The sequence below is a fragment of the Coniophora puteana genome (genome assembly GCF_000271625.1).
Source record: "Coniophora puteana RWD-64-598 SS2 unplaced genomic scaffold CONPUscaffold_7, whole genome shotgun sequence".
Taxonomy (NCBI): Eukaryota; Fungi; Basidiomycota; class Agaricomycetes; order Boletales; family Coniophoraceae; genus Coniophora; species Coniophora puteana.
Genome location: NW_006913059.1, coordinates 1,403,267 through 1,430,512, shown reverse-complemented (window position 1 = coordinate 1,430,512; position 27,246 = coordinate 1,403,267). Strand labels below are relative to the sequence as shown.

General features: G+C 50.7%; 7 protein-coding genes across 7 annotated transcripts; 3 read left to right on the top strand and 4 right to left on the bottom strand.

Moving 5' to 3' along the window:
* Positions 1-479: 479 nt before the first annotated feature.
* Positions 480-1,339, top strand: CONPUDRAFT_56766 (glutathione S-transferase; the record flags this gene model as incomplete). Its single annotated transcript, XM_007770800.1, has 5 exons — positions 480-650; positions 706-902; positions 959-1,076; positions 1,129-1,226; positions 1,282-1,339. The coding sequence occupies 5 exons, from the start codon at positions 480-482 to the stop codon at positions 1,337-1,339; spliced, it is 642 nt and encodes a 213-aa protein (XP_007768990.1).
* A 3,473-nt stretch (positions 1,340-4,812) lies between these two features.
* Positions 4,813-5,772, top strand: CONPUDRAFT_57878 (uncharacterized protein; the record flags this gene model as incomplete). Its single annotated transcript, XM_007770888.1, has 3 exons — positions 4,813-4,938; positions 5,014-5,233; positions 5,285-5,772. Coding segments are annotated over 3 exons (834 nt in total), but the record flags the coding sequence as incomplete, so codon positions are not given.
* Positions 5,773-6,424: 652 nt separating this feature from the next.
* On the bottom strand, positions 6,425-8,506 carry CONPUDRAFT_154610 (uncharacterized protein; the record flags this gene model as incomplete). Its single annotated transcript, XM_007771315.1, has 10 exons — positions 6,425-6,442; positions 6,500-6,666; positions 6,713-6,857; positions 6,914-7,118; positions 7,169-7,275; positions 7,324-7,414; positions 7,466-7,646; positions 7,709-7,762; positions 7,816-8,354; positions 8,403-8,506. 10 exons carry the CDS (start codon positions 8,504-8,506, stop codon positions 6,425-6,427), a joined length of 1,611 nt encoding a protein of 536 aa, XP_007769505.1.
* A 1,095-nt stretch (positions 8,507-9,601) lies between these two features.
* Positions 9,602-12,545, bottom strand: CONPUDRAFT_166074 (uncharacterized protein; the record flags this gene model as incomplete). The annotated part of the gene is made up of 13 exons (XM_007771314.1): positions 9,602-9,949; positions 10,062-10,099; positions 10,152-10,165; positions 10,224-10,387; positions 10,450-10,594; positions 10,658-10,862; positions 10,914-11,020; positions 11,077-11,167; positions 11,220-11,400; positions 11,455-11,508; positions 11,569-12,137; positions 12,209-12,361; positions 12,412-12,545. The coding sequence occupies 12 exons, from the start codon at positions 12,543-12,545 to the stop codon at positions 10,063-10,065; spliced, it is 1,854 nt and encodes a 617-aa protein (XP_007769504.1). The 3' UTR covers positions 9,602-9,949; position 10,062.
* An 845-nt stretch (positions 12,546-13,390) lies between these two features.
* Positions 13,391-15,038, top strand: CONPUDRAFT_125398 (uncharacterized protein). The gene is made up of 3 exons (XM_007771313.1): positions 13,391-13,435; positions 13,501-14,393; positions 14,445-15,038. The coding sequence occupies exons 2-3, from the start codon at positions 13,529-13,531 to the stop codon at positions 14,936-14,938; spliced, it is 1,359 nt and encodes a 452-aa protein (XP_007769503.1). The 5' UTR covers positions 13,391-13,435; positions 13,501-13,528; the 3' UTR covers positions 14,939-15,038.
* Positions 15,039-15,502: 464 nt separating this feature from the next.
* On the bottom strand, positions 15,503-17,778 carry CONPUDRAFT_56886 (uncharacterized protein; the record flags this gene model as incomplete). Its single annotated transcript, XM_007770811.1, has 10 exons — positions 15,503-15,693; positions 15,747-15,891; positions 15,944-16,148; positions 16,195-16,301; positions 16,354-16,444; positions 16,497-16,667; positions 16,731-16,777; positions 16,826-17,384; positions 17,433-17,585; positions 17,645-17,778. The coding sequence occupies 10 exons, from the start codon at positions 17,776-17,778 to the stop codon at positions 15,503-15,505; spliced, it is 1,803 nt and encodes a 600-aa protein (XP_007769001.1).
* A 1,228-nt stretch (positions 17,779-19,006) lies between these two features.
* CONPUDRAFT_105634 (uncharacterized protein) lies at positions 19,007-24,181 on the bottom strand. The gene is made up of 20 exons (XM_007771312.1): positions 23,889-24,181; positions 23,686-23,838; positions 23,059-23,624; positions 22,954-23,007; positions 22,712-22,892; positions 22,569-22,659; positions 22,413-22,519; positions 22,153-22,357; positions 21,947-22,091; positions 21,718-21,881; positions 21,636-21,649; positions 21,301-21,586; positions 21,002-21,252; positions 20,813-20,951; positions 20,406-20,757; positions 19,991-20,346; positions 19,894-19,937; positions 19,733-19,841; positions 19,239-19,676; positions 19,007-19,180 (listed from the first exon to the last, which is right to left on the bottom strand). The coding sequence occupies exons 1-12, from the start codon at positions 24,020-24,022 to the stop codon at positions 21,550-21,552; spliced, it is 1,851 nt and encodes a 616-aa protein (XP_007769502.1). The 5' UTR covers positions 24,023-24,181; the 3' UTR covers positions 19,007-19,180; positions 19,239-19,676; positions 19,733-19,841; positions 19,894-19,937; positions 19,991-20,346; positions 20,406-20,757; positions 20,813-20,951; positions 21,002-21,252; positions 21,301-21,549.
* Positions 24,182-27,246: the final 3,065 nt, after the last annotated feature.

The window sequence follows — 27,246 nt, the reverse complement described above, 5'->3', positions numbered from 1 at the left end:
TGCGGGAAGTTTATCCAATACTCCGGGGGTGAGACATTCATAGACGGTGCATAAATTGGATTGCGAGCACTAGGCTGACTGAGCAAGCGATCGTTTACCTGGCATGGACGAGATTTCCCGACCAATAGGCGACCGTCTGGGCGTCTATCAGTGGGCGTCTATCTTTGGCAGGGCGGCAAGCCAATCATAGTGTGCGAATAGCCTGCAGTGGGCCCCGCGAAACCGGAGATCGGCCTTTGTCTTCCTTCTATCTACTCTAGGCGCCCGCGATCCTCTTCAGCGCCCGTCCAGGATCTCCTGCTTGCCCGGCGTTCAGTACATGGATGAGTAACAGTTGCCAAGCGCACGCGATGACGATTGCGTGCTCGTGCAGGCACTTGAACGTATAAAAGGGCCTTGTTGGTCGACGTTTCTATCCAACAGCCAGCTCAGCCCCTTCTACATATCAATCACACCTTCCTATACTTTCCTCAACAAACATGGTCTTGAAAGTTTACGGCAACCCTGCATCTCCCTGCACCCGTACCGTCACGATGGTTTGCAAGGAGCTCAACCTTCCCTATGAGGTCGTTGTCATCGACTTCACCAAGGGCGAACACAAGCTGCCCGAGTACATCAAGAAACAGCCCTTCGGCCAGATCCCTTACATCGTGCGCCCTTGTTTCCCATATTTATGTGTGAAAATGCTTACGCTCCGCTCGTAAGGACGACGACGGCTTTGTGCTTTACGAGTCCCGCGCCATTGCTCGCTACCTGGCATCCAAGTACGCCAACGCAGACACAGCGATCCTCTATCCGAGCGACTTTCAGGGAAGAGCTCTCGTCGAACAAGCAGCGTCTATCGAGGCGTTCAACTTTTATCCGTCCGTGTACGGCGCCGTTTCTGAGAGGATCTTCAAGCCGTACGTTCTTTCTCTATCTCTCGCATGCCACAAAGCTGACCTGCGTACAACCACAGTGCCTTCCGTGGCCAGCCTACTGATGAGACTAGGCTTCAGGAGCATCTCTCGGCCTTGAACCCCAAGCTGGATGCTTATGACAAGATTCTTGACACGCAGAAGTACCTCACTGGAGATGTGAGTATGCCTCCGCTAATTAATCTTCTGTCCGATTGACTGTGCCTTGTAGAACTTTACGCTCGCTGACCTGTTCCACATTGCGTATAGCGCGTTGTTGGAACAGGCAGGCCTAGGGTCCCTCTTTGAGTCTCGCCCCAACGTTGCTAGGTGAGTTATCTCATCTACCGGCGTGTCTCAACTGACTTCTCAACGAATAATTCAGGTGGTGGAAGGACATTGCCGCTAGGGAATCTTGGCTTGCCGTCAAGGATGCCGCTTGAAGCGAAATAACTAGTAGTCAATGTAAAGTAGAGAACTACTTACCAACACGAATGCTCCAATTCTCCCTGTGATTACGAATTTTACGAAATCAAAGCTACACTATATGCGTCATTTTATTTCAAGTCATAGCAAGTGTAAGAGGAAGCTCAGCTTGAACGTTGAACGTATGGATGTTTATAGTAGCGAGTAATAGTATCATAGAAACTTGCCCTGCAATAATCTGCGAAGAGATGGATGCAATGGTTACTTCTTCTTTAGATGGCTTTGCCCTTCAACGGCGAGGGTTTAGTCCTAGCTTTCATCGAACCGAGCTTCTTAGAGCATTTGAGAAGAGCCACGCGGCAGATGGCGCCTCATCTTCAGGCTTTCCAAGTACCCATGACCGGATCGTCGTGCATTGGCGCCAGGGCACAATCGGGTTTTAAGCTTTAAGTTCGACAATCGCCATGCGATGCTCTAACGTCTCGACAGAGACACTGCGAAGTCTTTGGTGGGATGAACGGCGTAGTTCAGGGAGTTACATGTTTAACGTTTAGGGTTCAGCACGACGAGATGATTGGAGAAGAAGAGCCGTGGAGGATCCAGGAGCTGATTGGGCAGCTAAGAAGTCGAGGATTCAAAGCTTCAAGCTGAAGATGAGAATCATTTAGCGCTCGGCGGCTTCAGGCGGAGCTGGCCGAATGGAGCTGGGAGCTTGAGACGCAAATTCTCAGGCTTCACAATCAGTGACGTGTCCGAGCTGCGCATCCTTGACTCGTCCTTGACTCAACCTCTCGTAGACTCGCGTATGGTCGACTTGTGATCAGAAACGACTCTACTTGCGTAGCCACGCGCATAGCATAAAGGGAAACATGGCGTTGAAAGAGATGATGCCCATAGGTGTTATCTCTTTCAACGCCATGTTCCCCTCTTCCAGCTGAACACGGAGGCCTTCTGCTATCGTAGGATGGGTAAATCGTGTGCTTACTCCTGAGTGCCAGCATTGATTTTGAATGCCATTGTAGCATTCCCGTACACTAGAAAAACAAACACAGTGTCTCATCAGCTTCACAAATGAAACTCTGCGTCACATCTTCGAGCTCCTGAAGTACAAGCCGGGATGGGAGACCGTCTGCACTCGCTGGCTCCACATCATCACTTCCCTTCCAACCGAATACGCGTCATGGGATGGGATCGTCGTCTCACTCGGCGCGCCGGTTCTGCCGTCCGTGATCGAAGCCTACCTCGCTGCCGCGGCGAACGAGAAACGATTGGAGGTCTTCCTCGTCTCGCGTTCCTCGAAGGACCCGACGAAGCGAGCGCCAACTTCTCAGGCAGAATGTTGCAGGGTGGGGACGGCGATGAAGCTCCTTGTGCCTCATTTCGGACGTTTCAAGACGCTCTCCGTCCAAACGTACTATCGCTCCGCCGCGCTCGTTGCCGTGAAGCACATCAGCGCTCGGGAAAACGACGATGCTCCACTGCTCGAGGTCCTCGAGATCGACTCGCGCGTTACCGACACGACCATAGCCGCGCCATCCGCCTCATTCAGGTGCCCGTGGCTCTCGGGCCTCAGCTTAGACGGGCGGACCTTTGTCGACTTTGTCAATAGTGAAGGTATGAATGGTGGTAGGACCAACGATGAACACAAGCTGGATACCGAGCCTGATGGCCTCGAGAACCCGGGAGAGATGCACCTTACCGTTTCTTACCGCCCGACATCTGGATCCCGTAATCTCACGCCGACGGCGCTTCTCGGCGCCTTATACAAGTTCACAATGTGGGATAGATTTGAGATGGAACTCGAGATTGATGATGTGTCTTTTGACGATGGCGATGATGACGACAACCACCATGCCTCTCGACTCAACGTTATCGCTTTTGATATAATCGACGACTCTGACATCACGCTCTCGTCTCTCTCCTACCCCTTCCTCTGCACATTTTTCGACCACTTCCGGCCCAGATGGCAGCCGCACGAAGCTATTGCTACTACGGAAGCAGGCAGAACGGCTTCTGTAGTCCTCTCGAACTGCTCTATAGATGGGCGGCTCGACATCGACTACGAGCTCGGAGTCCGCCTCGTCAGCATCAAAACTGCCAACAAGATCGTCAATTTTCTGGTGAGCTGGCAAGGCAGCAGGCTCGATATCATCGACTGACATGCGTTTGACGACGCTCTTATCGACAGACTGCGTACAGCAACGTGGTGGGATCATTGCAGAGCACTTGAATGTCTCACGATTAAGAGGTGTCCGGGCGTTTCGGCGCGTGCACTGTGTGGGCTGCTGAGAGGGCGAGAGACCAACCTGCGGCAGCTGATCGTACATGACGCATCTCGGCCGCTTAGTAAGGAGGAGGAGGAATCACTGGTGTATTTAGTCGTAGATTACGAGTCTCGCGATCGAGCGGGAATCGTGGATTGGTCTGTGCTATCTGAATGATTGCTGGATCATCCTTCCCCTGCCTGCTCCCTTCAGCTTCTCGGAGAAAAAACGGATGGTGCACGAAGGAAACCACGGCTAGACAGGACGTGGCTTAGCCCACGCGTAGGAAGTCTCCCCAAGCCGTGGAGATAAGTGCCTGCCTCAAGAGCATCAACTCGAATTCCTCCCGGATCATTCATCAAAGGAATTAGAAGCTAACGCCGCAAGAGCTAGTACGTGCATACCTTAACATTTATTCGCTTCCAAATTTGGTGATGTACTTCGGGTTCCTAGAGAAGTCTTCGATTGTAGTTCGATTCTCCACGCTGTGATGCCGGTGCCGCGATGAGCGCGTAAAGATCTCGTCCTGAACGAATGAGCGCTTACTATAGCAAAACACTCGGGCGGCGGACTCGTCAAACAACACTCTCTGTTTGCGCCCAGCACTGTATTCTTCCCTCATCATCATGACGGCTACCAAGTGGTTCAGCTACGCTACATCGCTCTCATCATCTTTTCGAAGTCCCCCGCGCAACGCCCGCGCCAGAGATAATGCACAACATCATTCGTCGCCGCAACAACAGGACCTAATCCAGCAGCTGGCCAATCTCAGAGACGACTGCGACAATCTTTATGCAGAGAACGAGTATTTGGTGGAGAAGAAAGATGGGTACAGATTGGATAGGCGAGAGCTGAGAGAGGTTGTAAAGCAGTTGAAAGCAGAGCTTAAAAGTAGAGACGAGGACAACAGGGTTCTAACCGCTGAGCTGAAGGAAGTACAAGCCAAGGCCGATGAACATGGGCGGGATATAGTTAAGTACCAGGAGAAAAGCAAAGAAGACGTTCACACCATTAGTCTCCTGGAGGAACAGAACAAAGTACAGGCCGCGGATATAAAAGCTACGGAGGGGCGCCGGGCAAAAGATGCGGAGACGTCGTCGCAGAAGGCTCAAGATCGTATCCTTGTCGTGGAGAGCGAGGCCAGCCGTCAGGCGCAGAAATACAGGGCCGCATTCTCTCAGCTGGAGGCAACGCTGGAGAGTACCAAAAAGACGCTCGACGACCGCACTGGCCTCCTTAATACCCGTACTGCCGAGCTCAAAGGCGCGGAGTCCTTCCTCTCCACCGCTGACGCCGTTACTGGGGCTCATGTCATCGACTCAATCCGGCGCCTCAACAACGAGTTCATGCAAGTCGCAGCTTCCTTGGCGGAGTCATCTCTCGAGTCGTTTGAGTTCGCGGAGGGCTACACTGGTGTCGCATCGGAGGAGTACACATCCGCTGTAGAACGAGTACGAGAAATCATGGGCACAAAGCTAGTCGACTGCTTGGCGGATAAGAACCACCAAAACGAACCGCTCCTGATCCAGATTGCGTTACAGTCGTATTTCGCCGTGATATTCCAGTGGGTCATAGCATCGTGGACCGCAGACGACTCCAGGATGGATAGCTGCCTGAAGACGGTCTGGGAGCATATTAGGGCGCGTGGTAAGCACGATCTGCGGCTTCGGAACACGGGTATAAACTGACGCCACATAGAGGTACAAGCTGTCTCCGGAAAATGGAGGGCGCTTACCATAGCCAGCCTCAACACGGCCGACGGCGGTAGCATCATCAAAGGGGTGTTGCGTGACATACGTTCCATTCTTGTTGCGGCAAAGTGCACGACCCCTACTTCTGACATTCGGGCTTCGCTCGAAGCCAAGTATGCTAGCCAAATCGGGATCATGGAGAAGATGGCAACTGACGTCCGCAAAAATATCGGGGAAGACGTCACGTCTACCGACTTCGAGGTCTTCTTCACCCATACCGGCTCCGACTTCGACCCGGAGAGCATGGCGGATGCGTACAACGACGAGTCTCCCACCCAGAGCGAGCAGAACCGGGGCCGCGTGCTGTGTCCCACCGACTTGGGTTTGCTCCAGCGCACGAACACCGCTCGCGGAAAGGATGCGAAGTGGAGCGTCAAGCTGCTTTTGAAGCCGAAAGTGGCTTTGGAGTCTGTCATTGATGCTTTGGAAGGCTGACGCGTTTGGGGGCAAAGGCATCTCATACGTATAACAAAGTTATATAATTCTTGTACTTTTCCCCTTCGCCTTTCAAATATGGGAATCCCTTGCTGAAGTTATATGCGAATTAGGAAAAACAATACGAAACTCAGGGGATGAAGCTAAGGTAAACCCAAGCTGTAGTCATAGCGGAACCGCCGTCGTGTGCATGCCTGTGAGATTTCATGACGCGCGCTGAGAGTTGGGAGATCGTTTACTGAGTAGGACTGATAAAATGCTGCGACCGGAAGCGCTGTTTCCACAACGTTAACTAACGGTAGGTTTGATTGGCTCTGGCCGGGATACGGTCTGTGAAATTCGCGCGCACAACCACTTGAAGTACACAGCTTAGAACGTTTTTACCGAGCGTCTTGCAACCGCCTGGCTCGATATAAGTGGAGATAATTCGTCTCAAGACGAGAGACATGTCAATTGTAAGGTCAATCCACTGCACAAACCTCGTCAAGATAAAATATGCATCTGGTTCAGACGTAAGGTACTACTACCCTCGTACAATGTCAAGAAGTTAGGTAAAAGTATCAAACTCTCAAACATTCTACTCCATATGAATGATGGATGCCGGGCTCCTTGGCGACAATGAGCCTCTCGGATATTGCGGCAAAACATAAACTTACCTTTTTTCAACGCCCTGGTGACAGTAATACGAATTAGATTGATACGGCAACGGTTAGAGCTCGGCACTCACGTTCTCTGTCCAGGCGATTTGAGCTTGTAGTTCTGTAGATCCAAAGAAGAGAACAATGTCTATGTCCAGCTCAAAGTAAGCTTGCGACTTCCCCCTGTGGATATTAAGTAGTTGGGAAACACCGGAGGTGTCAGCTCGCACGGTGCATGCAGTTGAAAAGTCATCAGCTGCTAATACATTAGGACATGTAAGCATCGAATGCTATACACGCACCCTCTTCTCCGTCCGCGAAGGTTGGAACGGGACCACTTCCGCGATGACAGACGATTTCTCGATTCATGGACAGGAAAGCAGCCCTTATTTTGGTTTGTGCTGTATAGGTACGCCTATATTCATCGAGCTCGGATACTCGGCTGCCCTGCAGAGACCGCTCTTGTGTCAGTTTTTGGTTTGATGTCGAAACAATGGTTATACCTTTGGAAGTATTATGTCGAAGTGGTTAGGGATCACTTTCACTCCCGATAACGAAGTATAAACGGTTTCTTCCCGAAGCGCGTGTTCTGGGTCATGACAGTCGTAGCGAGTACTGCAGTTGAAACCATAAGTGAACTTAGAAAAACGGGCAGACACGAGATGGTCGACGTAGAACGATACCGCCCCATCAGCGACGGCTTTACCCCTGGAAAACTTGTAAGATTCGTGAGGACTCAAGTGGTTACAATGACTTACGTATCACTGTGTGGACGATGAAGGGTAAGTCCGAGGCCAGACACGTACGCCTGAAGCTCTGAAAACAGATAGTCGCTCATAGCAAAGCCGCCGACGAGGAAGATAAACTAGATCCGTGATAAGTGACTGCTTACTCGACTAAAACTCGAACGCACCGAGATATCGCTACTTGACGCCAACAGTTGCTTGTTGACGGCATCGATGATACTCTGGACTGATGGTCTGAATAGACGAGCTACATCTTGTCTAGCGACTCGTCACAACAATGAATGTTAATCGAATGGAGAAGAGACGAACCCTTCAAGCCTGAGTCGCCCGTTACGAATGTTACACGTGGAATCAGTATCACGGATCGTTCCAAACTTGACGAAGGTTAGGCTCTCGGGACCCCTGAAGCGGATTTTGCCTTCTTGGTCAAAAGCAGCTGTCATCTGCTCCACATAGTCCATCACGCCAAAGCGGGATCCACTAAGTTTTTCTTTAAATGTCCATGAAATGATAGTGAGACTGACGGAATATAGGATCGCAAAAGTGGCCTACCTTTTATCAATGTTCCCGCACGGCGAGTCACAAACACCGAGCCTTGCATACGGCCTTTATGGGCACAAGAGTCAGTAACAGGCGAAGTATCAGAAATAGCCACAAACACTCCGCTGGTGCGATCTCCTCAAAGATCATCGTCGAGCCAGTACTGCAATAGGCACTGACGTCAATCGTACCACCCCCAGCGTCAATAACAATGACACCTCCGCTAGGCACACCGCCCTCCATGCCAAATCCAGATTTCTCGGCGTGTACTGTCGATAAACTCTCGGAGGCAAGCATGTTTGACACGCAAAAGTGTAAACTTGCCTCGCCCTCGGTCACAAGGCGTATGCGCGAATGTCCTTCGAGCGTGTCTGGCACAAGACCGGCAAGAACCGCTGCGCGCCGAATGTGGCTCTGCTGCGCGCCTTCCCATCCGTTGGGATGGGACAGGACGAAGTCGATGTCGGTTCTGGGGAAGGCGAAGAGGCTCTTGCCGATTAGGTGAGTATCCTCGATATAAGTCTGCGCGCAGCGAAATAGATACGCCATAAAGTCTGCGAGGACCTCTACGGCCGTGAGACCATGCGGAAGAGGTGGGATGTCCTGTTCTTTGATATGTTCGGCGGCAAGATGTTTGGGACGTAAATGTAACTTCCACCTGAACCTTGCGTGAGCATCGAACCGAGAACAAGATAGGGATACGCACCACGTTAACTTCAACCATTGCTGGTCCTCTGCTTCCTCAATGATATGCTCTTGCAGAGCCTCGGCACCGACCGCGCGTACGTTGTTAGATTGATCATAGTACATAGTGGATGGAATCTTGAAGTTGCCTGCGACGTGGTCTTGTGCAGGATACCTTGTCCATGCACAGCGAATTGTTAACGATAATTCAACGCGTAATAACCATCCCTTACCGGCCTACGCAACGGATCTCAGGGACTGAGTCGGGGTCCAATATACAGTAGGATACACCACTGAAAGTAGTCCCTACGTCAAACGCAAGGACAAGTTTTCTCGACTCTCCTTGGTAATGGTTTCGGGTGAGCATATTGTGGCGACGTAGAAGGAGGGAAGGGGTTTCCATTTCGTGGCAGAGCGACAGATATTTACCAGTGCCATAGTGCACTTCAACCGGGGGCATCGCATATCACCGGCCACCGCCAACGGCGGTGTACGGAAGTGCAGGCAGCCAAGAAAGCCATGTTGTGTAGATGTCCTAACAAAGAAGTCCAACAAGGCGGATGCCTGGTAGATTCGCAGCTTCGCAAGAACTTAAAGACACCGAATTGCTTAAACAGGCCACTCGAAAAGACGACCATGAGTCGAGTGATTTCCCATCTGATTATCATGAAGTGCCAAAAATGGTGATTTTAGACTGTTCGTGAAACAGAAGGCACGGTCGGGATCAGATGAAGTCTAGTGCTATTCTCGCATCTCTGATGTCGATGAAGCTTGAAGTTGAAGAAAACACATCATGCTGCCTTCTGGCCTCGGAGTCTTCGAAATCGTGCAAGACGGTGATGGGAATGGAACGGAGCTTAAAGTGGTCGTAAACAGAACCACTAGCACCCGCGTGGAGTTGAGATCAGCGCATCTCCAATACAATACTGTCACGGAGAGTGTTTCTGACAGTCCGCGTGTCTTATTCTCGACAAACCAACACGCTGCATGTTTACACAGCAAAGTTCTTGATAGTTAGAAACACACTAGGGCGGAAAACATCTTAGATGAAACTCGAACTGAAAGCAGCGGTGTTTCAATTATCGGGTAACGGATGGGAAAGCTGAGCTTGAGCTTATAGTAGTAACTGTACCACCGTGTGTATAAGTTAAGGCGGAGACGCATGCCAATGGAAACGTATCGGGAAGGACGAATTCCTTGGGCGAGGTATCGAGCAGCTAGCCGAAATATATACCGAGGAAGCAGTCGGGATCGAAAGAAAAAGTGACCGAAGCGGCTGTGATCGGCGCGGGAGTTGCAAATAGTAATAGAAGGTACACAATGGAGTAGAAGAGCTGGGAGAAGTCAACCTGTAGAAGCATGCCGGTGGGGTGGTCCGAAAAGCGGTGTGTAACAATGCGGAGAGTTGTTGATAAGTTCTTCCATGAGGAAGTGAGCAAGTAGACGGAACTAGAATTCAAAAAATCGATACAGCTTCAATACACTGACGCAGGACAACCGCGTTCAAATTGATAGGTATCTGGTAGTAAGAATAAGCGGTAACGTATTCTGTTCGGCGGAGGGAACGGACTGCTGGGTAAAGATGGGCGCCACGTGTTTACGAATGGTCATGACATAAACAACAGAACAGCGTTCAGTAACCCATATCGTCAACATACAACAGGGGATCACCACGACTTACTTTAGATTTCATCGTTGTACACGATAGTTGCGGGACTCCTAGTTAAGATGCTCAGGCCGAGGAACAAAGGCAACTGATCCCATTGCTTACCGCTTCTCAAATCCCTAGAGTACAACATATGAGACTGCCGGTAACCAATATATCATATTGTGACCCACGTACCTTCTCTAACCATCTTACCTGCGCCTGCAACTCCGTGAGCCCAAACAGTAGGATAATATCGAATTCAAGCTGGTAGAACGTGAAACCTCCGTTCTTCTTTTTACGAAGATTCTTGGCGATGGACGACGTGTCAGCATATACGGTGCATAGTTCTGTATATTCAGCTAAATGGACGCATTAATCTTAGCAAGTCTAGTTACCGACCAGAAACAGAACAATGACGTACATTCCTCATCGTCTATCCAAGTTGGCCTTGTCGACATCCCCCGATATACGATCAAATCGACGTCAATTTGATAAAGACTCTCCTTACGCACTCGTTCCCGAACGAACGATTGACTGAACTCTTTGACCTCGGATACTCTCGTTCCCTGATCACGTTTACCCATGGAAATGAGCTCGTTTCAGCGTTATAAGACAAATCCGAGACATACCTTGCTCAAAATTATCCAGAAACAGTCAGGAAGCACGTTTGTTCCATCCAGAGAAGTGTACTTCTTGTGTCTTCGGAGTCGGTGCTCGTGGTCTCTCTTGTTGTAGAGGACATTGGCGGATTTGCCATAGAAGAACCTAGCCGCGCGGGTAGCTACTAGATGGTCGATGTAAAACGAGATGGCTCCGTCCGCGACCGCCTTGTTCCTTGTGCTTGAATAAGCAAGCGGATGACAATAAGGTCCGCATAATACATACGTATGACTATCTGGTCGACACAAGCTCATCCCAAGTCTTGATAGCCGAGCTTGAAGCTGCTTGAACAAGTAGTCACTGGCGGCAAAACCGCCAACGAGGAAGACATGCTTCGGAACCAAACAAGTCAGCTGGACCAGGAGAAGGTAAGCAAAAGGAATCGTACAGATATAGTGATCTGTGAAGCAGCCTTCTGCCTTTCGACAGCATCGACGACACTTTGAATAGACGGCTCAAATAAGGTTGCAATGTCTTTCCTATTATATACCGGTCAGAGTATAGCTAACACGAACGCGGCGTATCACGAACCCATGAAGCCGTAGTTGACCACCTCGAACATCATACGAAGGCTCCTTGTCGCGCATCGTGCCGAATTTGATGTAGCACGAATCGTCTGGGCTAGTGAAGCGCAGCTTCGTACTCGTGTCGAATACCTCTGTCATCTGGTTGATGTAGTCTTGCTCTGCGAACCGAGAACCTTCCAACTTCTCTAAATTTGCGTGTCAACGTAATCCAGAAGTTAGAGCAAATGGGCAATACCCACTCTCGAGAAAGTCATGCCCACGCCTGGTTACCCAAACCGACCCCTGGAGCCGACCTAGCAGACATACCGTTAGGACGAGTTAGGTCAAGGGATAGGGAATGGAACGTCGCGTACATTCTGTGGGTGCAATTTCCTCGAAAGATATTGCCTTTCCAGTCGCAGTACCGGAATGCATATAATATGCACTAAGGTCAATGGTTCCGCCTCCAGCATCGACGACGATAACTCCCCCCTTTTCGGCCTCTTCAGCTTCCAGAGAGCCACTGTCGAGCTCCAACTTCTCGATTGGTAACCTGGACCACGTATCTGAAGCGAGAACGTTGGCCACACAGTAGTGCAGGCTCGCCTCGCCCTCCGTGACTAGCCTGATGCGCTCTTGGGCCTCTCTACCCTCATCTGGCACAAGTCCCGCCATGACGGCCGCGCGACGGATTTGCTTCTGCTGCACGCCCTCCCATCCATTGGGATGGGACAAGACATACTCGATGCTGTCGCCGAACGAAGCGAAAAGACTCGGTCCGTTCGCGTGGGATTCGATAATATAAGTCTTAGCGCAGTGGTACAGGTAGCCCATGAAGTCAGCGAGAACCTGCAAAGCAGAGACGCCTGTGGGGAGAGGCGGGATGTCGCTGTCCTTGATGTGCGCGGCGCTCAGGTGTTTGGAGCGGAGGTGCATCTTCCACCTAAAGCATTGGAAAAGGGTGATGATCCACTTAATGACGGGAGAGGGAACAGTATCAAGGCATCCACGCACCATTCCAGCTTTGTCCATCCCTCCATCTCGGCTTGCTCGACGATGGATTCTTGCCGAGCTTCGGCACCCATAGCCCGGACTTGTTGGTTCCGGTCATAGTATAGGATGGACGGTATCTTCGAATCGCCGCCAACATGCTCTTGTGCGGGGTACCTACGAAACATCAGCATATTATCGGAGCCAGAATGCTGTACATTACACACCTAGAGACGCGTTGGATATGCGGAACCTCGCCAGGATCCAGAACGCAATATGACACACCACTAAACGTCGTGCCTACGTCGAACGCGAGCACGAGTTTGCGAGAAAACCCTTGATATGTTTCTCTATCGACCATGTTGAGGTGTGTTTGCGGGGAAGCGAAGGTGATAGGATGATGTCGTAGCGCTCAGCCAAGGGGTGCGTGAGACCACATGTACCTATATGAGCTTGCGCACGTTGTCGCCTGCAGGTCGAGACGTGAAGGACCCCGGAGTTGCGTATCTGCGGAACCATCCTTGGAAAACGCCACCAGCTGCATAAGGACTTCACAGATAAGTTTAGAGAAACAATGCGCTTACCTGGACGCGCTTCTGCGCTTCCGCGGAGCGGAAGACCTAGAGATTCAGAACAGTACGAGGCCAATGCTACCACTGGGGTGGATCCCGGAGGCGTACCCAAACCCGACAGGCAGTGGAGAATTCATAACGCGAGATGTTATCACTCCGAGAACCAAAACCGTAGGGAGGGAATGTAGAGAGTCGGCGGTACGTAAGTTGTAACCAGGCGTGCGGGGCAACATATAGGCGTGGGAAATTTGTGCGCCGGCTCCTCGCCGGTTCCCGCGGACTTGGATATTACGCTTTCCTTGTCCATATAGACGCCCGTGACCCTCTTTAGTGCTCACCCAGATCCTCTTACAATACAACCGACCCACGTCCTACAGGAGCTTCATCTAACTTTCTGGTAGAATTCCTAAAACAGATACAAGTATATGCTGGGACTAAGGCTGCTTGAGGTCAGCCTTAGGTAAACCCATCAGATGAATTAGAAGCTAGCGCCACAAGAGCAAGTACGAGCATTCATCAACTTTACACGCATCTCAATCCAGAGCAGTCACGTCGCTATTGGCTTACCGAAAGGTTCCCTAAGCGCGACGCCAAAGGTGATCGTCGGCCCCACGCTACGACCCCCGTGCCTCGTGGTCTGATGCCTCGTGGTGGGTGAAAGGGGTCTCACCGTATGCAAGTGAGCGCCCAAGATTTCTCAAGCAGCGGAGTCGTCCGCCAACTAACCCTCTCTTCACCCTATAGACTGCCGTCACCTCCCTCATCGTACACAATGATGACAGCGATTACCGAGTTCCTCAAGTCTGGGTCAGAGGGCGCATCTGCAGGCCCAAATCAATCTGGCGATGTCAATCCCAGGAGCGACGCTCACGAAGACACGTCCACACAAGGCCAGGAACAAGTCCAACGAAAAACCCAGTATATTAGCTGGGTGCACCGTCTCCGGGGGGAAAACGGGAGGCTGCTGAAGAAGAATGGCAGGTTATTTGAGGAGAATAGCAAGCTATGGGATGTTAGAGAGCAGCTGGAAGCAGATCTCGCGAACGAGAGAGGGAAGAATAAGGCACTCTCTGTCGACGTGAAGGAGACAAAGACCTCCTTGCAGAAGGCTCACGCTCATATCCATGTCTTGAAGAGCGACGCTAACCGTCGGGCCCAGGAGCATGAAGCCAAGCTTGCCGAGCTGGCGACCACCAAGAAGAAGTTCGATGAACTCTCGTCCCTCCTTGACTCCCGTACCTCCGAGCTCAGAGGCGCGCAGTCCTTCCTCTCCACCGCCGATGCTGTCACTGGCACGCATATCATCGACTCACTCAAGCGTTTTAACAACGACATCATGCAAGCTGCGGCATATCTATCCGAGGAAGTACTGGTGCAATTCCGGTTCGATGATCGCTCGGAGAGGGTTATTTCAGAGGACCGAAGGCTCGCCCTGCAGTCTTCAGCAAAAGTGATTGGTCCGAAGCTAGCGAGTTACTTACTAGCGAAGAACCACAAGGACGATCCCATTCTCATACAGATCGCGCTCCAGTCGTTCCTCGCTACCAAGTTTCACTTGATCATGACGTCTTGGGCTGCAGGAAAGGGCACAATTAACAGCTTCCTAAACGCAATTTACGAACGGGTCCGAGCGACAGGTGAGTCATGACGTTTATGCGATAGAGTCCGAACTGATCTGAGTAAACCAGAGGTACAGGCCGTATCTGCCAAATGGAAGGCGCTCACCCGCGCAAACCTGCCTCAGCCCGATGACGCACAACGCATCGAGTCCATCGTAGATATGGTGATCGGTGGGCTGTGCCATATTATCCTCGCCGCTAAGTGTACCGCCTCCATTGGCGATATCAAAAGCACCTTAAAGGCGAGGTTCGCCCATCGCGTCGCGCTCATGGCCAAAATGGCTCTCGAAATCAGCAAGAATATCGCAGAGGACGTCACTTCCTGCGAATACGAGGTCTTCGCGATACAGAGTGGCTGTGCGTTCAAAGCGGAGGAGATGGATGACGCGTATGGCGACAGCCAGCCTCGCCACAGGACGGCTCCTCCCGTAGTTCTTTGCCCTACTGACCTGGGTATAATGCAGCGTACTAAGGTTGGCGATGCGAAGGATAGCAGGCGGGACACCAAGATGCTCTTGAAGCCCAAAGTGGCTCTGGAGTCCGTCATCGAGGTCATGGGGTAGTTTTGGGTTATGATTAAAACTTCCTATTCTTAACGCAATGTTTGAGGTACTACTTGACGTCCGCATGTATGTTGTTCTTGCTGTATTAAAAATTTCTTGCCCGACACGAGTACGATGCCGATGGCTAGGATGGAAAATAATGATAGATTACGATGAGGTGCTGGCAACAGACGCCCTCGTTGTCATCCCGTATTTAAATATTGACCCAGCGTGTGTAGCCGAACATACGGCACCGGGCTTGTTATTCTGGCGCATCGTCAACACCATGCATGACATGACCTTTTAGAACCCGGAAACTTAGGATACAACTTTAACAAAAACCTCTTCAATGCTTATTCGTATACAAAATCGTTCGTGTGCATATGGCGCTAGATTTTCCCTACTTTACTAGTGAAATACCAAGAAATCCGGCCAAAACCCCGCGGCCCTTATGAGGTTTCCTCCTCCTCGTGAATGATAGATGCGGGACTCCTTAATGAATATGAGTACACCAATACGCTGTACGATGATGACCATACCTTTTCTCAACACCCTGACGTGGACGACTCCAGTGAGTTGAGCGAACTAAACAATACGAATAACAGGGCTTACGTTTTCGATCCAGCTAATTTGCGCTTGCAGCTCCGTCAATCCGAAGAGCAGCACTATATCGAACTTCAACTCATAGTACGTAGACGACGGTCCACTGCGAGCTTGAAGCAATCGAGCGAATTTTGACGTATCTGCGTACACCGTGCAAGCAGTTGAAAGCGCTCCTGTATTAATGGTAGCATTAGAGGGATGGATTGAAACACTCTAATAATCACACCTCTGTCCTCATCTGTAAAGGATGGAGCAGGCGCATCGCCCCGATGTGCAAGAATTTTCTGATTCAAGGAAAGTAAGCCCGTTCTCTTGACGGAGGTCATCCAGTAAGAGCGCCTGTACTCCTGAGTTTCCGAGACTCGAGTCGCCTACGGTAGATATTTAGTCAAGGCACTCGAAGTATCATCGAAAATCACTTACTTTGTGGAGAATGATACTGAATACGTTCTGGATCACTTGGACTCCCGAAACCTGCGTATACATGTTATGCCTCCGTAGCGCGTGCTGTCGGTTTTTTTTATCGAAAGGAGTGTTACAGTCAATGCCATACGTAAACCTTGAGACCCGGGTAGACACGAGATGATCAACGTAAAATGACGCAGCGCCTTCAGCAACGGCTTTCCCTCTAGAAATATTGAGTAAAAGGCTATGATGCGAGTCGGACGACATACGTATCGCTGCGCGGACGGCTGAGGATGAGCCCGTTGGCTGAGAGGTGCGCTTGAAGCTCAGAGAACACGTAGTCGCTCATGGCGAACCCGCCCACGAGAAAAACAAACTAAGTCATTCTCGATTAGGTCACTATTCATGCACTACAGCCCGAGACGTACCAAGATATGGCTGTTGGATGCGACTCGCTGTTTGTCGATGGCATCGATGGTGCTCTGAATCGACGGCCTGAATAGTTGGGCCACGTCTTGCCTATCAACTTATTAGGATATCTCTGGATAGTCGAGTGCCAGAGAGGACAAACCCTTGAAGCTTGAGGCGCCCGTTTCGAATGTTATGCGAGAGCTCCGTGTCACGGATAGTGCCAAACTTGACATAGGTTGGCTCGTCGACACCCCTGAAGCGAATCTTGGCTTCCTGGTCGAAGGCGGCGGTCATTTGATCGACGTAGTCAGTAGCGCCGAAACGAGACCCGCTGAGTTTTTCTGTGACGCACAGGACGTTTAGATTGATGAACAGCGGAAACGTAGAAGGGTACTAGCCTTTTATCATCGTGCTGGCACGACGGGTGACAAATACAGACCCCTGAAGTCGACCTATTGGAATTTAGAAAGCGATAAAAATGTATAAAACAAGAGGGTAATACGAACATTCTGTAGGTGCAATCTCTTCGAAAGACAACGGCGAGCCTGTGCTAGCATAGGCGCTGAGATCGATCGTACCTCCGCCAGCATCAACGATGATGACACCTGCGTCGGTCATTTTGCTCGCCTTCAAATCGAACCCAGGTTTCTCAATGACCACGCGCGAGAAACTATCCGAGGCAAGCATGTTGGATATGCAGAAATGTAAGCTTGCCTCTCCTTCAGTCACGAGCCGAACGCGCGCCTGTCCCTCGGGGGTATCAGGAATGAGCCCGGCTAGGACGGCAGCCTGACGGATCTGGCTCTGTTGCGGTCCTTCCCACCCGTTCGGATGAGATAGGACAAAGTCGATTTTCCTCCCAGAGGAAGCAAACAGGCTCCTACCGCTGACATGCGCTTCTTCGATATAGGTTTGAGCGCAGCGAAAGAGGTACGCCATGAAGTCAGCAAGAACACGTGTGGAAGTGAGTTCTTGCGGGAGAGGCGGGATGTCGCTGTCGCTGATATGTGCAGCAGCAAGATGCTTGGGACGCATATGCATCTTCCACCTATGCCTCACGTGAGCACCGAAGACACCAAGCTACGAAGAAACGCACCAAGTAAGCTTAATCCACTGCTGGTCCATTGCTTTCTCGACAACGGATTCTTGAAGTGCTTCTGCCCCGACCGCACGTACATTGTGGCCTTGGTCGTAGTAAAGGATGGAGGGAATCTTGAAATGGCCCCCGACATGGTCCTGTGCAGGATACCTAGCCGATACAAGCCGATTTGTCAGCGAGATGGAAAGATGAGTAAGACCATTACTCACCGAGCCACACTATGGATTTGGGGAACTTCTCCGGGGTCGAGGATACAATATGAGACACCGCTGTAAGTGGTCCCTACATCAAAAGCAAGGACAAGCTTGCGGGCTCCTCCTTGGTAAGGCTCTCGGGTGAGCATCGTATAGCAGCGAGGAAGAGTGGGGCGAGATGCGATTCATGTTAAGTACGGCTGATTTATTCACGATGTCCTGTACCAGCTACCAGACCCTACGATGGATGCCAAACATTGACGGTGATCTACGGCGGGAAAGGTCAGAAGGTCTGATAGGACAACGTGTAAGTGTTCGATCCAAGAACACCAAGACGCATACATAGTAGATTCGCCAAGTCATCACGAGGCGATACTTGTCTGGAGTTATTTGCGGAGCGATCAAGGAAGGTCGTGTAGAGACCAACCGCCCATACGGGAGAGCCAGGAAGGGTTATTGAGGGGACAAAGTAGGCAACCTAGTGTTAACGCACGGTTAGTGTGGCCAAACGCTGCTTTCCCGGCTACGGGAAGTCAAGATGCAACAATGGGGCCCAGCAAGCCGGTCCTGCAAACAAGAGGCGCGCAAGACAATAACAGAAGCGAGATAGAAGAACTCCTGGGCGACAGCAGATGGAATTGTTCAGATTATTGCGCTGACATGAGATGCGTACTAGTCCATCATGATATGGGACTTTGTTTACCCTACGCGGGGCACGCTTGCAAAGTCGACGCCGCGGTGGTTCTCATTCGTATACTAGTCTAAAGTGTATGTGATTCCGGGCAGGCCACACCTTTAATCAACAGTCAACCTCAACACGTAAAGCATGAGCAACCTGCCTATCACCGACCTGTGTACAAACCCACCCTCTTCCATCGAGGCTCTTAATGTTACGTGATGCTGCTGATATGTTGGCTGTAGCCAAAGCGAGGAGTCGGGAATTGGTAAGCATGAGTCGCAGTTTGTAAACCACAGTGGTAAGTACCCTTCATGTTATTGAGCCGTCGTGGTCGGGAGAGAGGGAGCGTGGGAGTTTTCCTTTTCATCACGTCAGGGCTTTTACGCGACTTGCTGAAACGTTGTTCGTCAACCCCATCACGCTGTATTCATGTTTTCCACCAGTTTTCTACCGTGTCCTTTCTATTTCGCCTTGAATTGACACCGCCAAAGTCCTATTCCGAGTTAGAGTCAGTACTTTTACACTACCTTGACATTAGCAAATGTGCTTTTGGTCGCTGTAGCCTGAATGACTGAGCACTTTGCGTTTGTCATCACCGATATCTCTTCAGCGTTCGCTCGCTCGCCGGGATATGTGATTTCTATCATATAAAAGGAGACTCATGTGCGTATTCCAAACACACTAGCAGATATACCCTTGGTTCTTCCGCTTACACGCCCACATCTAGTCACTCAGCACCATGACCCCGGATGATAGAGAGATTGATATTTGCCAGATCGCTACCACTTGGCTTGCTAGTCTGGGTGAGGCCGCTGCATCTCGCGACCTCGACAAGTTCACCCAGCACTTCTTGCCTGAAGGCTGGTTAAGAGGTCAGTGGTAACTAAATCTATGGGGTCACAGAGCTGAAACTCCATGTGTCACTGTTAGATATCCTTTGCTTTGCATGGGACTTCGCGAGCGTTGAAGGACGTGACAAGATCGCCGCGTTCCTGTCCGAGCCACTTGAGGATGGACGTCGCTTCGATGTGGTCGGATTGCACAGCCTCACCATTGACTCGGACAGCACACTGGGCGAGCCCTCTACGTTTCCCGTTCCTGGAACCAATGTTTCCGGGATTCAGAGCGCGTTTAGGTTCGCTATACGCGAGCCTCAGGCACGAGGGAGAGGCTTCTTCCGACTTATTCCCTCCTCGGAAGGATACAAGGCGCTCACTGTGTACTTTTCTCTTCATGAGCTCATCGGCCATGAAGAGCCGACTTCGCGTCCCAGGGGGATACCTCTCGATGCGACCGCTATGACGACCTGGGAGGAGGATAGGCAGAAAGAGGTCGAGGCTATTGAGCGCGACCCAACAGTTCTCATCGGTACGTAAACCCTCGCGATCTCGCAGATGATCAATTGTTCTTACTAATCATCGTAGTTGGAGGCGGTCACTGCGGGCTCATGGCTGCTGCTCGATTCCGTCAGACCGGAATTCGTGCGTTGGTCATCGAGAAGACACCTCGCGTTGGTGATGTATGGCGAAATAGGTGTGTCCTCACCCTATGAAGTCTGAATCAACGTTCTGACGTATTATCTAAGATACCCAACTCTGTCATTGCACCTACCTGCGCATTACAGTTCCTGTGAGTGTATCCTTCCGTTGCGCTAGAACGACTGGCTCAAAGTGTGTTTGTAGACCTCTATCACTCGTACCCCAAGAACTTCCCGGAGTACATCGGACGAACGAAACTCGCCAACTTCATGGAGTCCTACGCAATCCAGCAAGAGCTCACGGTCTGGACATCTTCCGTCGTGCTATCAGACCCGACTCCGACATTCAACTCTGAAACAAAGAGGTGGACCGTGGTCGTCAATCGCGCGGGAAACCATGTCACACTAAACCCAAAGCACCTTGTCATTGCGACTGGTGGCGGTTCCCCGTACATACCCGACATACCCGGGCAGCAGGTGTTTAGAGGCGAGTTATACCACTCCGACTTTCACAAAGGCGGTCATGGGTATGCCGGGAAGCGTACGGTTATTGTTGGCGCGGTATGCCCATGTATTATCCTAAAGTTACCGCTCACTTGTACTGACAAGTTCACCAACAGGGTAATGCAGCATCCGATATAGCGCAGGATTTTGTCTCCAAGGGTGCATCGTCCACCACATTGATACAGAGAACCGCGTCGTTTGTAATTTCTCTTAAGACAGCATCGGATGATCTTGCGCACAGCTACCCGGAGACGCGCGATCTCGATGATGCCGACCTCATTGCAAACTCGATCCCACCTCGACTGGTTATCCAGATGGGCAAAGATACCCTTGAGGACAAAAAGAAGCTCGACGAGGATCTTCATATGCGACTCGAAGCAAAAGGCCTCAAGTTGATGTGGGGGGAGCACGAAGGCCAAGGTGCTGGCGCTCCCGTCTTCGTCTATGAGGCACTCGGTGCTGGAAGCAGTACGTCGAGTCCACGATTATCTTTCTATGATTACTGAGATATTTCGATGTATAGTGCTCGATACCGGAATTGGCCAGCTCATCATAGACGGTCACGTCAAGGTCAAGCAGGGTGTAGAGGTTTCTTACTTTGAAGAGAACACCGTCGTCTTCAATGACGGGTCAAAGCTCGAAGCTGATGTCGTGGTGCTCGCGTACGTCTTTCATTAATTAACTGTAAGCACAATTATTCAGCGGTTTACAGAACTGGATATCATCCGTGGGCATCAACGATCGAGAAACTCATGGGCCCAGCCATTGCCGCCAAAGTTGGGCGTGTCTGGGGACTCGACGATGTCGGCGAGCTTCGCTGTTTAGCTGGTCGACCAACGAGTCAACAGGGTCTATGGATCTTCCCGGGTGGCTTGCCTACGGCTCGGTACTTCAGCCGTTACCTCGCGCTCCAGATACTCGCTGAAGAGCTAGGTGTCAAGAGCTCCAAGGCGAAGGTTGCAGGTAAACCTTTCAAAACTTAGTGTAAGCCTGTTGACTGATAGCAACTAGTTTAGGTCGTGTGCATTGAGCGTTCATTAGTCGGTACGCTGTTGTCGATCCCACTCGGAGGGATAGATTTTGAGGGTTCTAGCAATAACCAATGAAATAAATCTCGATATCGTCTTCAGCGGGGTGAAAGTAACTGATGCAAACGGAAGCTAGCACTGCAAAGGATGAGGGCAAAGTAAACAGCAATACACCACCTTGTTCTACTACACATATCGCCATACTCAATATGAAAAACTACTGCTCCTCATCTCACACCTCATCATCGTACACGATACTTGCAGGACTCCTGATGGACGTGAGGAGACGATGGGGTTTGCTTGTATTACGATACGTACCGTTTCTCGACCCCCTGAACACGAAATAATTGATGAGACATAACATATAAACTGCATATACAGATATGTAACAGCAACATACCTTCTCTAGCCACCGTATCTGTGCCTGCAGTTCCGTTAGCCCGAATAGTATGATAACATCGAACGAAACTTTGTAAAACGTGTGCCCATTCCTTGTTTTCGGTTCGAGATCCTGTGCGATGTCCGACGTGTCGGCGAACACGGTGCACAGCTGAGAAAAATCGGCTTCGTAAGGCACATTCCCTCGTCAAAACCGGTCTGATATGGCAGGCAATGCGTACAGAACCTACACTCATTCTCGTCAACCCAAGACGGTGCCTTGAAGGGACCACGATACGCTAGCAGCGTCACGCCTATTTCACAAAGCTCGTCTTTTGATTCGTCAGTGAGTCGATAAGAGTCGCTGAACTCTTTTGTTTCTGAAACGCGTTCGCCCTGAACCGCGTTAAGACGAACCATTTGAGTATCAAACGTACTACAGAAGAGAAACACAAACCTTGGGCAGTATCGTGCTGAATCCACAAGGGAGGGCGTCATCACCTGTAGCACATGTGTAGCGTTTGTGCTCTCTAATCCGGTGTTCATGGTTTGCTTCATCATATTTGACCCTAGTTTTGATGCCGTACGAGAACCTCGCTGTCCGTGTCGATACAAGATGATCGATGTAAAATGAGACTGCGCCATCAGCAACGGCCTTATTACTGTCGGAGGTATGAATATTCCGTGACTTCACAAGGAGTAGGAAATGAGGCGCACGTATGACTGTCCGGTCGACATACGCTCAAGCCAGTGGCTGATAAGCGAGATTGGAGCTGTTTGAACAGGTAATCGCTGGCGGCGAACCCGCCGACGAGGAACACGTGCTATAGAAGGAAGTTATATTCAATCCCGAAGAAACTATACAGTACTTACCGAGATAATTATCGGCGAACTTGAGCTCTGCTTCTCAACCGCCTCCACTACGCTTTGAATAGAAGGCTCAAATAGGGTTGCCACGTCTATCCTGATGTACTTGTGAGTCAAGATTCAACGCAAGAAAAATAACGGCTACGAACCCTTGAAGTTTCAGTTGACCCGCTCGAATACCGTACGAGGGGTCCTTGTCACGCATGGTACCGAACTTGATATAGCAAGGGTCTTCTGCAGTGCTGAAACGTAACTTAGTAGTCTCGTCGAAGACTTCCGTCATCCGTTTGATGTAGTCCTCCTCGTTGAACGGAGAACCTTCCAATTTCTCTGTGGATTTAGAACGACATAAGTTGTCCGGAGATGAGTGTTAGACCAGAGAGCTTCCCACCTTCGAGAAACGCGTGAGCGCGCCTAGTGACAAACACTGATCCCTGCAACCGGCCTTGAAGTGGAATTTGGGGAAGGTATACAAAACCAAGTCATAATAACGTACATTCCGTTGGCGCAATTTCCTCAAATGACATCGCCTTTCCTGTATCTATCCCCGAATTCATAGAATACGCGCTCAGATCGATAGTCCCGCCTCCAGCGTCGACGATGATAACTCCCCGTTCCGGTGTCTCCTCTGTGTCCGAAGAATTGTCAAGCTCCGACTTCTCAATCGGCACCTTGGACCAGGTATCCGAAGCGAGGACGTTGGTTACACAGTAATGCAAACTTGCTTCGCCCTCCGTCACGAGCCTGATGCGCTCTTGAGCCTCCCTACCCTGGTCTGGCACGAGTCCTGCCATGACGGCCGCGCGACGGATTTGCGACTGTTGGACGCCTTCCCATCCGTTTGGGTGGGACAACACGTAGTCGATGTTATCGCCGAACGAGGCGAAGAAACCTAGTCCGTTAGCATGCGAGTCGATGATGTACGTTTTGGCACAGTGGAATAGATAACCCATGAAGTCGGCGAGAACCTGCACGGCGGAGACGCCTTGGGGAAGAGGAGGAATGTCGATGTCCTTGATGTGAGCTGCAGTGAGATGTTTAGAGCGAAGATGTAACTTCCACCTAGAGGATCGGCAGTGACTTGTGAGCCAGATGAAGACCAATGAGAAAACTAACCACACACCACTCCAGTTTGGTCCATTCTTCCATCTCAGCTTGCTCCACGACGTGCCCCTGACGGGTTTCTGCGCCAATAGCTCGGACCTGCTGATTCCGATCGTAGTAAACGATGGAGGGGATCTTCGAGTCGCCACCGACGTGCTCTTGTGCAGGATACCTACCGAGAATCAGCTCAATGTCAAAGTTAGATCACAGATCATCGCATACCTAGAGACGCTCTGTATCCGTGGAACCTCACCAGGATCTAGAATACAGTATGACACGCCGCTGAACGTCGTGCCTACATCGAACGCAAGCACGAGTTTACGGGAAAGGCCTTGGTAGGGCTCTCTATCGACCATGTTGGGGGATGTGTACGGGAGGTGGAGGTGATGAGAGGAGGCTGGTACCACTCAACCACGAGGTGCGTGAAACCGCTTGTGGTGATACGTGCAATCGCGGGGAGTCCACGTTGCTGCCTACAAATCAAGAAGGAAGGACCCCGGAGGTCCGTAATCTAGCGAGGCTGCGAGGTGATATCAGCTGTAGTTCTCCCAGACTAGCGAGTCTGCGCGTCCGAGAGAAAGAAGGTTCAGGGTACGCAGGTGAGTTGTCACTGCCGGATGATTTTGGACCGCTCTCGGATGTATGCATCGAGGAAACGTGGGTTTCCAACGAAGTTGCCTGGCGAAGTTCGATTGTGTCTACTCACGCAATCAAGCTTTGGGTGGCACTCACCTTCCCCAGATAACACTCGAGGTCTCGAGGCATCATCTGGGCTAAGTAGGCGGATTGCGTATGTCACTTCAGCCCCGGGCCTCCAGTACATAGGAGGTGCCATATGTACACCTCGTGACACATCCGTAAAGGGAGCTATAAAGGAAGTGGATAAGTATAGAGCAAAAATGGATGCAGCTACGAGTAGACGCACATTCGTGCTTCCGCGAAGTGTGTATCATGCGACTGCTCCCAGGAGTACATGAGGCCAACCTCACCATTGAGACAGTTCGCGAAGACTTTCTTTGACCTACACAGCGGATAATTCGTATCGCAAGGAATGTCTCCGAGAACAGACAAGACACCGCGTAGCGGTTTAGGAGATGAAGGGCTTGGGGGAAGCGAGCCAGTAGCGGACGCGCGGCCGAGTAGCTCCGAGCATCTGACGCGTCGGGAACGCGCCCTGCTTTCCCTCGGACCTGCATCTCTCCACACCCCCATTATACCGTGGTCCAAGCATAAAAAGCATGACATAGAAAATGGTCGTGACATTCGTAATTTACATTCTATAAGTGTTCATAACAAGTCGTTACTAACGCACAAATTGATCTAATACAAGGAGTAGTAGCAAGCAAGCAAAGTGAGTATGATGACAGGAAGGGGAAAAAGTCGCCTCTTCGGGTTACATCTCCTCATCGTAAACTATCGTAGCAGGGCTCCTGAATGATATAAGACAACGATATGGGATACGTCATTAAAAATCTCACCTTTTCTCAATTCCCTGGGTTGATACCAAAAGTCAGATTCTGTCGCAGCAATTCAGAGAATAATCTGGTTACATACCCCTTGAAACCACCGTATTTGTGCCTGTAGCTCCGTTAATCCGAACAATAGGATGACGTCGAATTCAACTCTGAAGAATCCCTTCCCATTATTCTTTCTCTTCTTGAGGTGATGTGTGATAGCCGACGTATCTGCGTAAACAGAGCACAGGGTTGTGTATTCGGCTGCGTGGGGGTTGTTTCATGTCTTCAACAGAAAATATAAGTCGGAATGACATACCTTCGTGGCCGTCAACCCAAGTAGGCAATGACAAACAACCGCGGTACACGATTATGTCAACGCCTACTTGGGATAGTTCCGCTTTGGAAGACCGTTCGCGTGAATATGCTCGAGTGAACTCTTGGACCTCTGATACCTGAGTGCCCTACAACATGTTGTGTGATACCTATTAGCCCCCGAGGCATCGTCCTATTCCAATGTACTGCATAACATGCCTTTTTTAGGATTACGCTGAAGTAACCGGGAATGGCCACATCTCCCGAAAGGCGCATGAACCTCTTATGACTTCTGATCTGATGTTCCTCGTCGCGGTCATCATATACGATGTTAGCTGGGGTGCCATACGAGAACCTTGCTGTACGTGAGGAAACAAAATGGTCAATGTAGAATGACACGGCGCCATCAGCGACGGCCTTGTTACTGCGCGTCAATGAGCATCTATGTTTTCTTCCAAATTTTGAATACAAAGCATACGTTTGGCTATCAGGTCGACATAAACTCATCCCAGTGTTAGACAAGCGAGATTGGAGTTGCTTGAATAGGTAGTCGCTAGCCGCGAACCCTCCGACAAGAAAGACATTCTACGAAAACGGGAAACGTCCAGTAGATCAAGAAAGCCCGGCACAGGCAAACAAAAACACACTAACCGACACCCCTATCAACGACGCAGCCCTCTGCAGTTCGATGGACTCAACTACGCTTTCGATAGAAGGATCAAAGAGAGTAGCAACGTCCCTCCTTTTAAAGATGTCAACATCGTACGACGTGGAAAAGATATAGATACAAACCCTTGAAGCTTCAGTTGCCCCGCTCGAATGCCGTACACGGGATCTTTGTCACGCATGGTACCAAATTTTATGTAGCATGGATCATCAGCGTTGCTGAAACGCAATTTGGTGGTCTTGTCGAAGACCTCCGTCATCTGGTCGATAAGTTCTGGCTCTGCGAATCCAGAGCCTTCTAACTTCTCTGGAGATACTCGTCAGTCTATCTGAGGCGCTGGCATATATCAAGTGACACCAACTTTCAAGGAAGTCATGACCGCGTCTAGTTACCCAGACTGACCCCTGCAGCCGACCTGGTAGACACGTGGTAAGCACACGTCAGATAAACGTATGCATAACGAGACAACGAACACTCTGTGGGTGCGATCTCCTTGAAAGACGTCGCTGTGCCAGTCACAGTACCCGAATGCATCGAGTACGCGCCGAGATCGATAGTCCCGCCTCCAGCATCCACAACGATAACTCCCTGGTCTGTGGCACCCACCCTATCCGAAGGATCGTCGCCGAACTCCGACTTCTCGATCGGAACCTTGGACCAGGCATCCGAAGCAAGAACATTTATGACGCAATAATGTAAGCTCGCCTCGCCCTCCGTCACGAGCTTGATACGCTCCTGTGCTTCCTTACTGTCATCTGGTACAAGTCCCGCCATAACGGCCGCGCGACGGATTTGCTTTTGCTGCGGACCCTCCCATCCATTTGGGTGCGACAGAACGTACTCGATGTTGTTTCCAAACGAGGCGAAGAAGTGCGTTCCATTCGCTTGAGACTCAACAATATACGTCTTGGCGCAGTGGTATAGATATCCCATAAAGTCGGCTAGAACCTGCAGAGCAGAGACGCCGGGGGGAAGAGGAGGGATGTCGGTGTCGTTGATATGCGCGGCACTCAGGTGCTTGGAGCGGAGGTGCATCTTCCACCTGAAGCATCGGAGAGTGGATTACGTCAACAATCAACGGGCCAATGTAAGAGCGGTCACATACCACTCCAGCTTGGTCCATCCCTCTGCCTCAGCTTGCTCG

Excerpts from the sequence above, each read along its gene's own strand:
- CONPUDRAFT_125398 (XM_007771313.1), top strand. The coding sequence starts at position 13,529 with ATGATGACAGCGATTACCGAGTTCCTCAAGTCTGGGTCAGAGGGCGCA. Across the intron at positions 14,394-14,444 it reads CGAACGGGTCCGAGCGACAG|AGGTACAGGCCGTATCTGCC; the intron begins GTGAGTCATGAC and ends TGAGTAAACCAG.
- CONPUDRAFT_105634 (XM_007771312.1), bottom strand. The coding sequence starts at position 24,022 with ATGGTCGATAGAGAGCCCTACCAAGGCCTTTCCCGTAAACTCGTGCTT. Across the intron at positions 22,520-22,568 it reads GTTCGCCGATAATTATCTCG|CACGTGTTCCTCGTCGGCGG; the intron begins GTAAGTACTGTA and ends TTCCTTCTATAG. Across the intron at positions 22,358-22,412 it reads TGTCGACCGGACAGTCATAC|TAATAAGGCCGTTGCTGATG; the intron begins GTGCGCCTCATT and ends TACCTCCGACAG.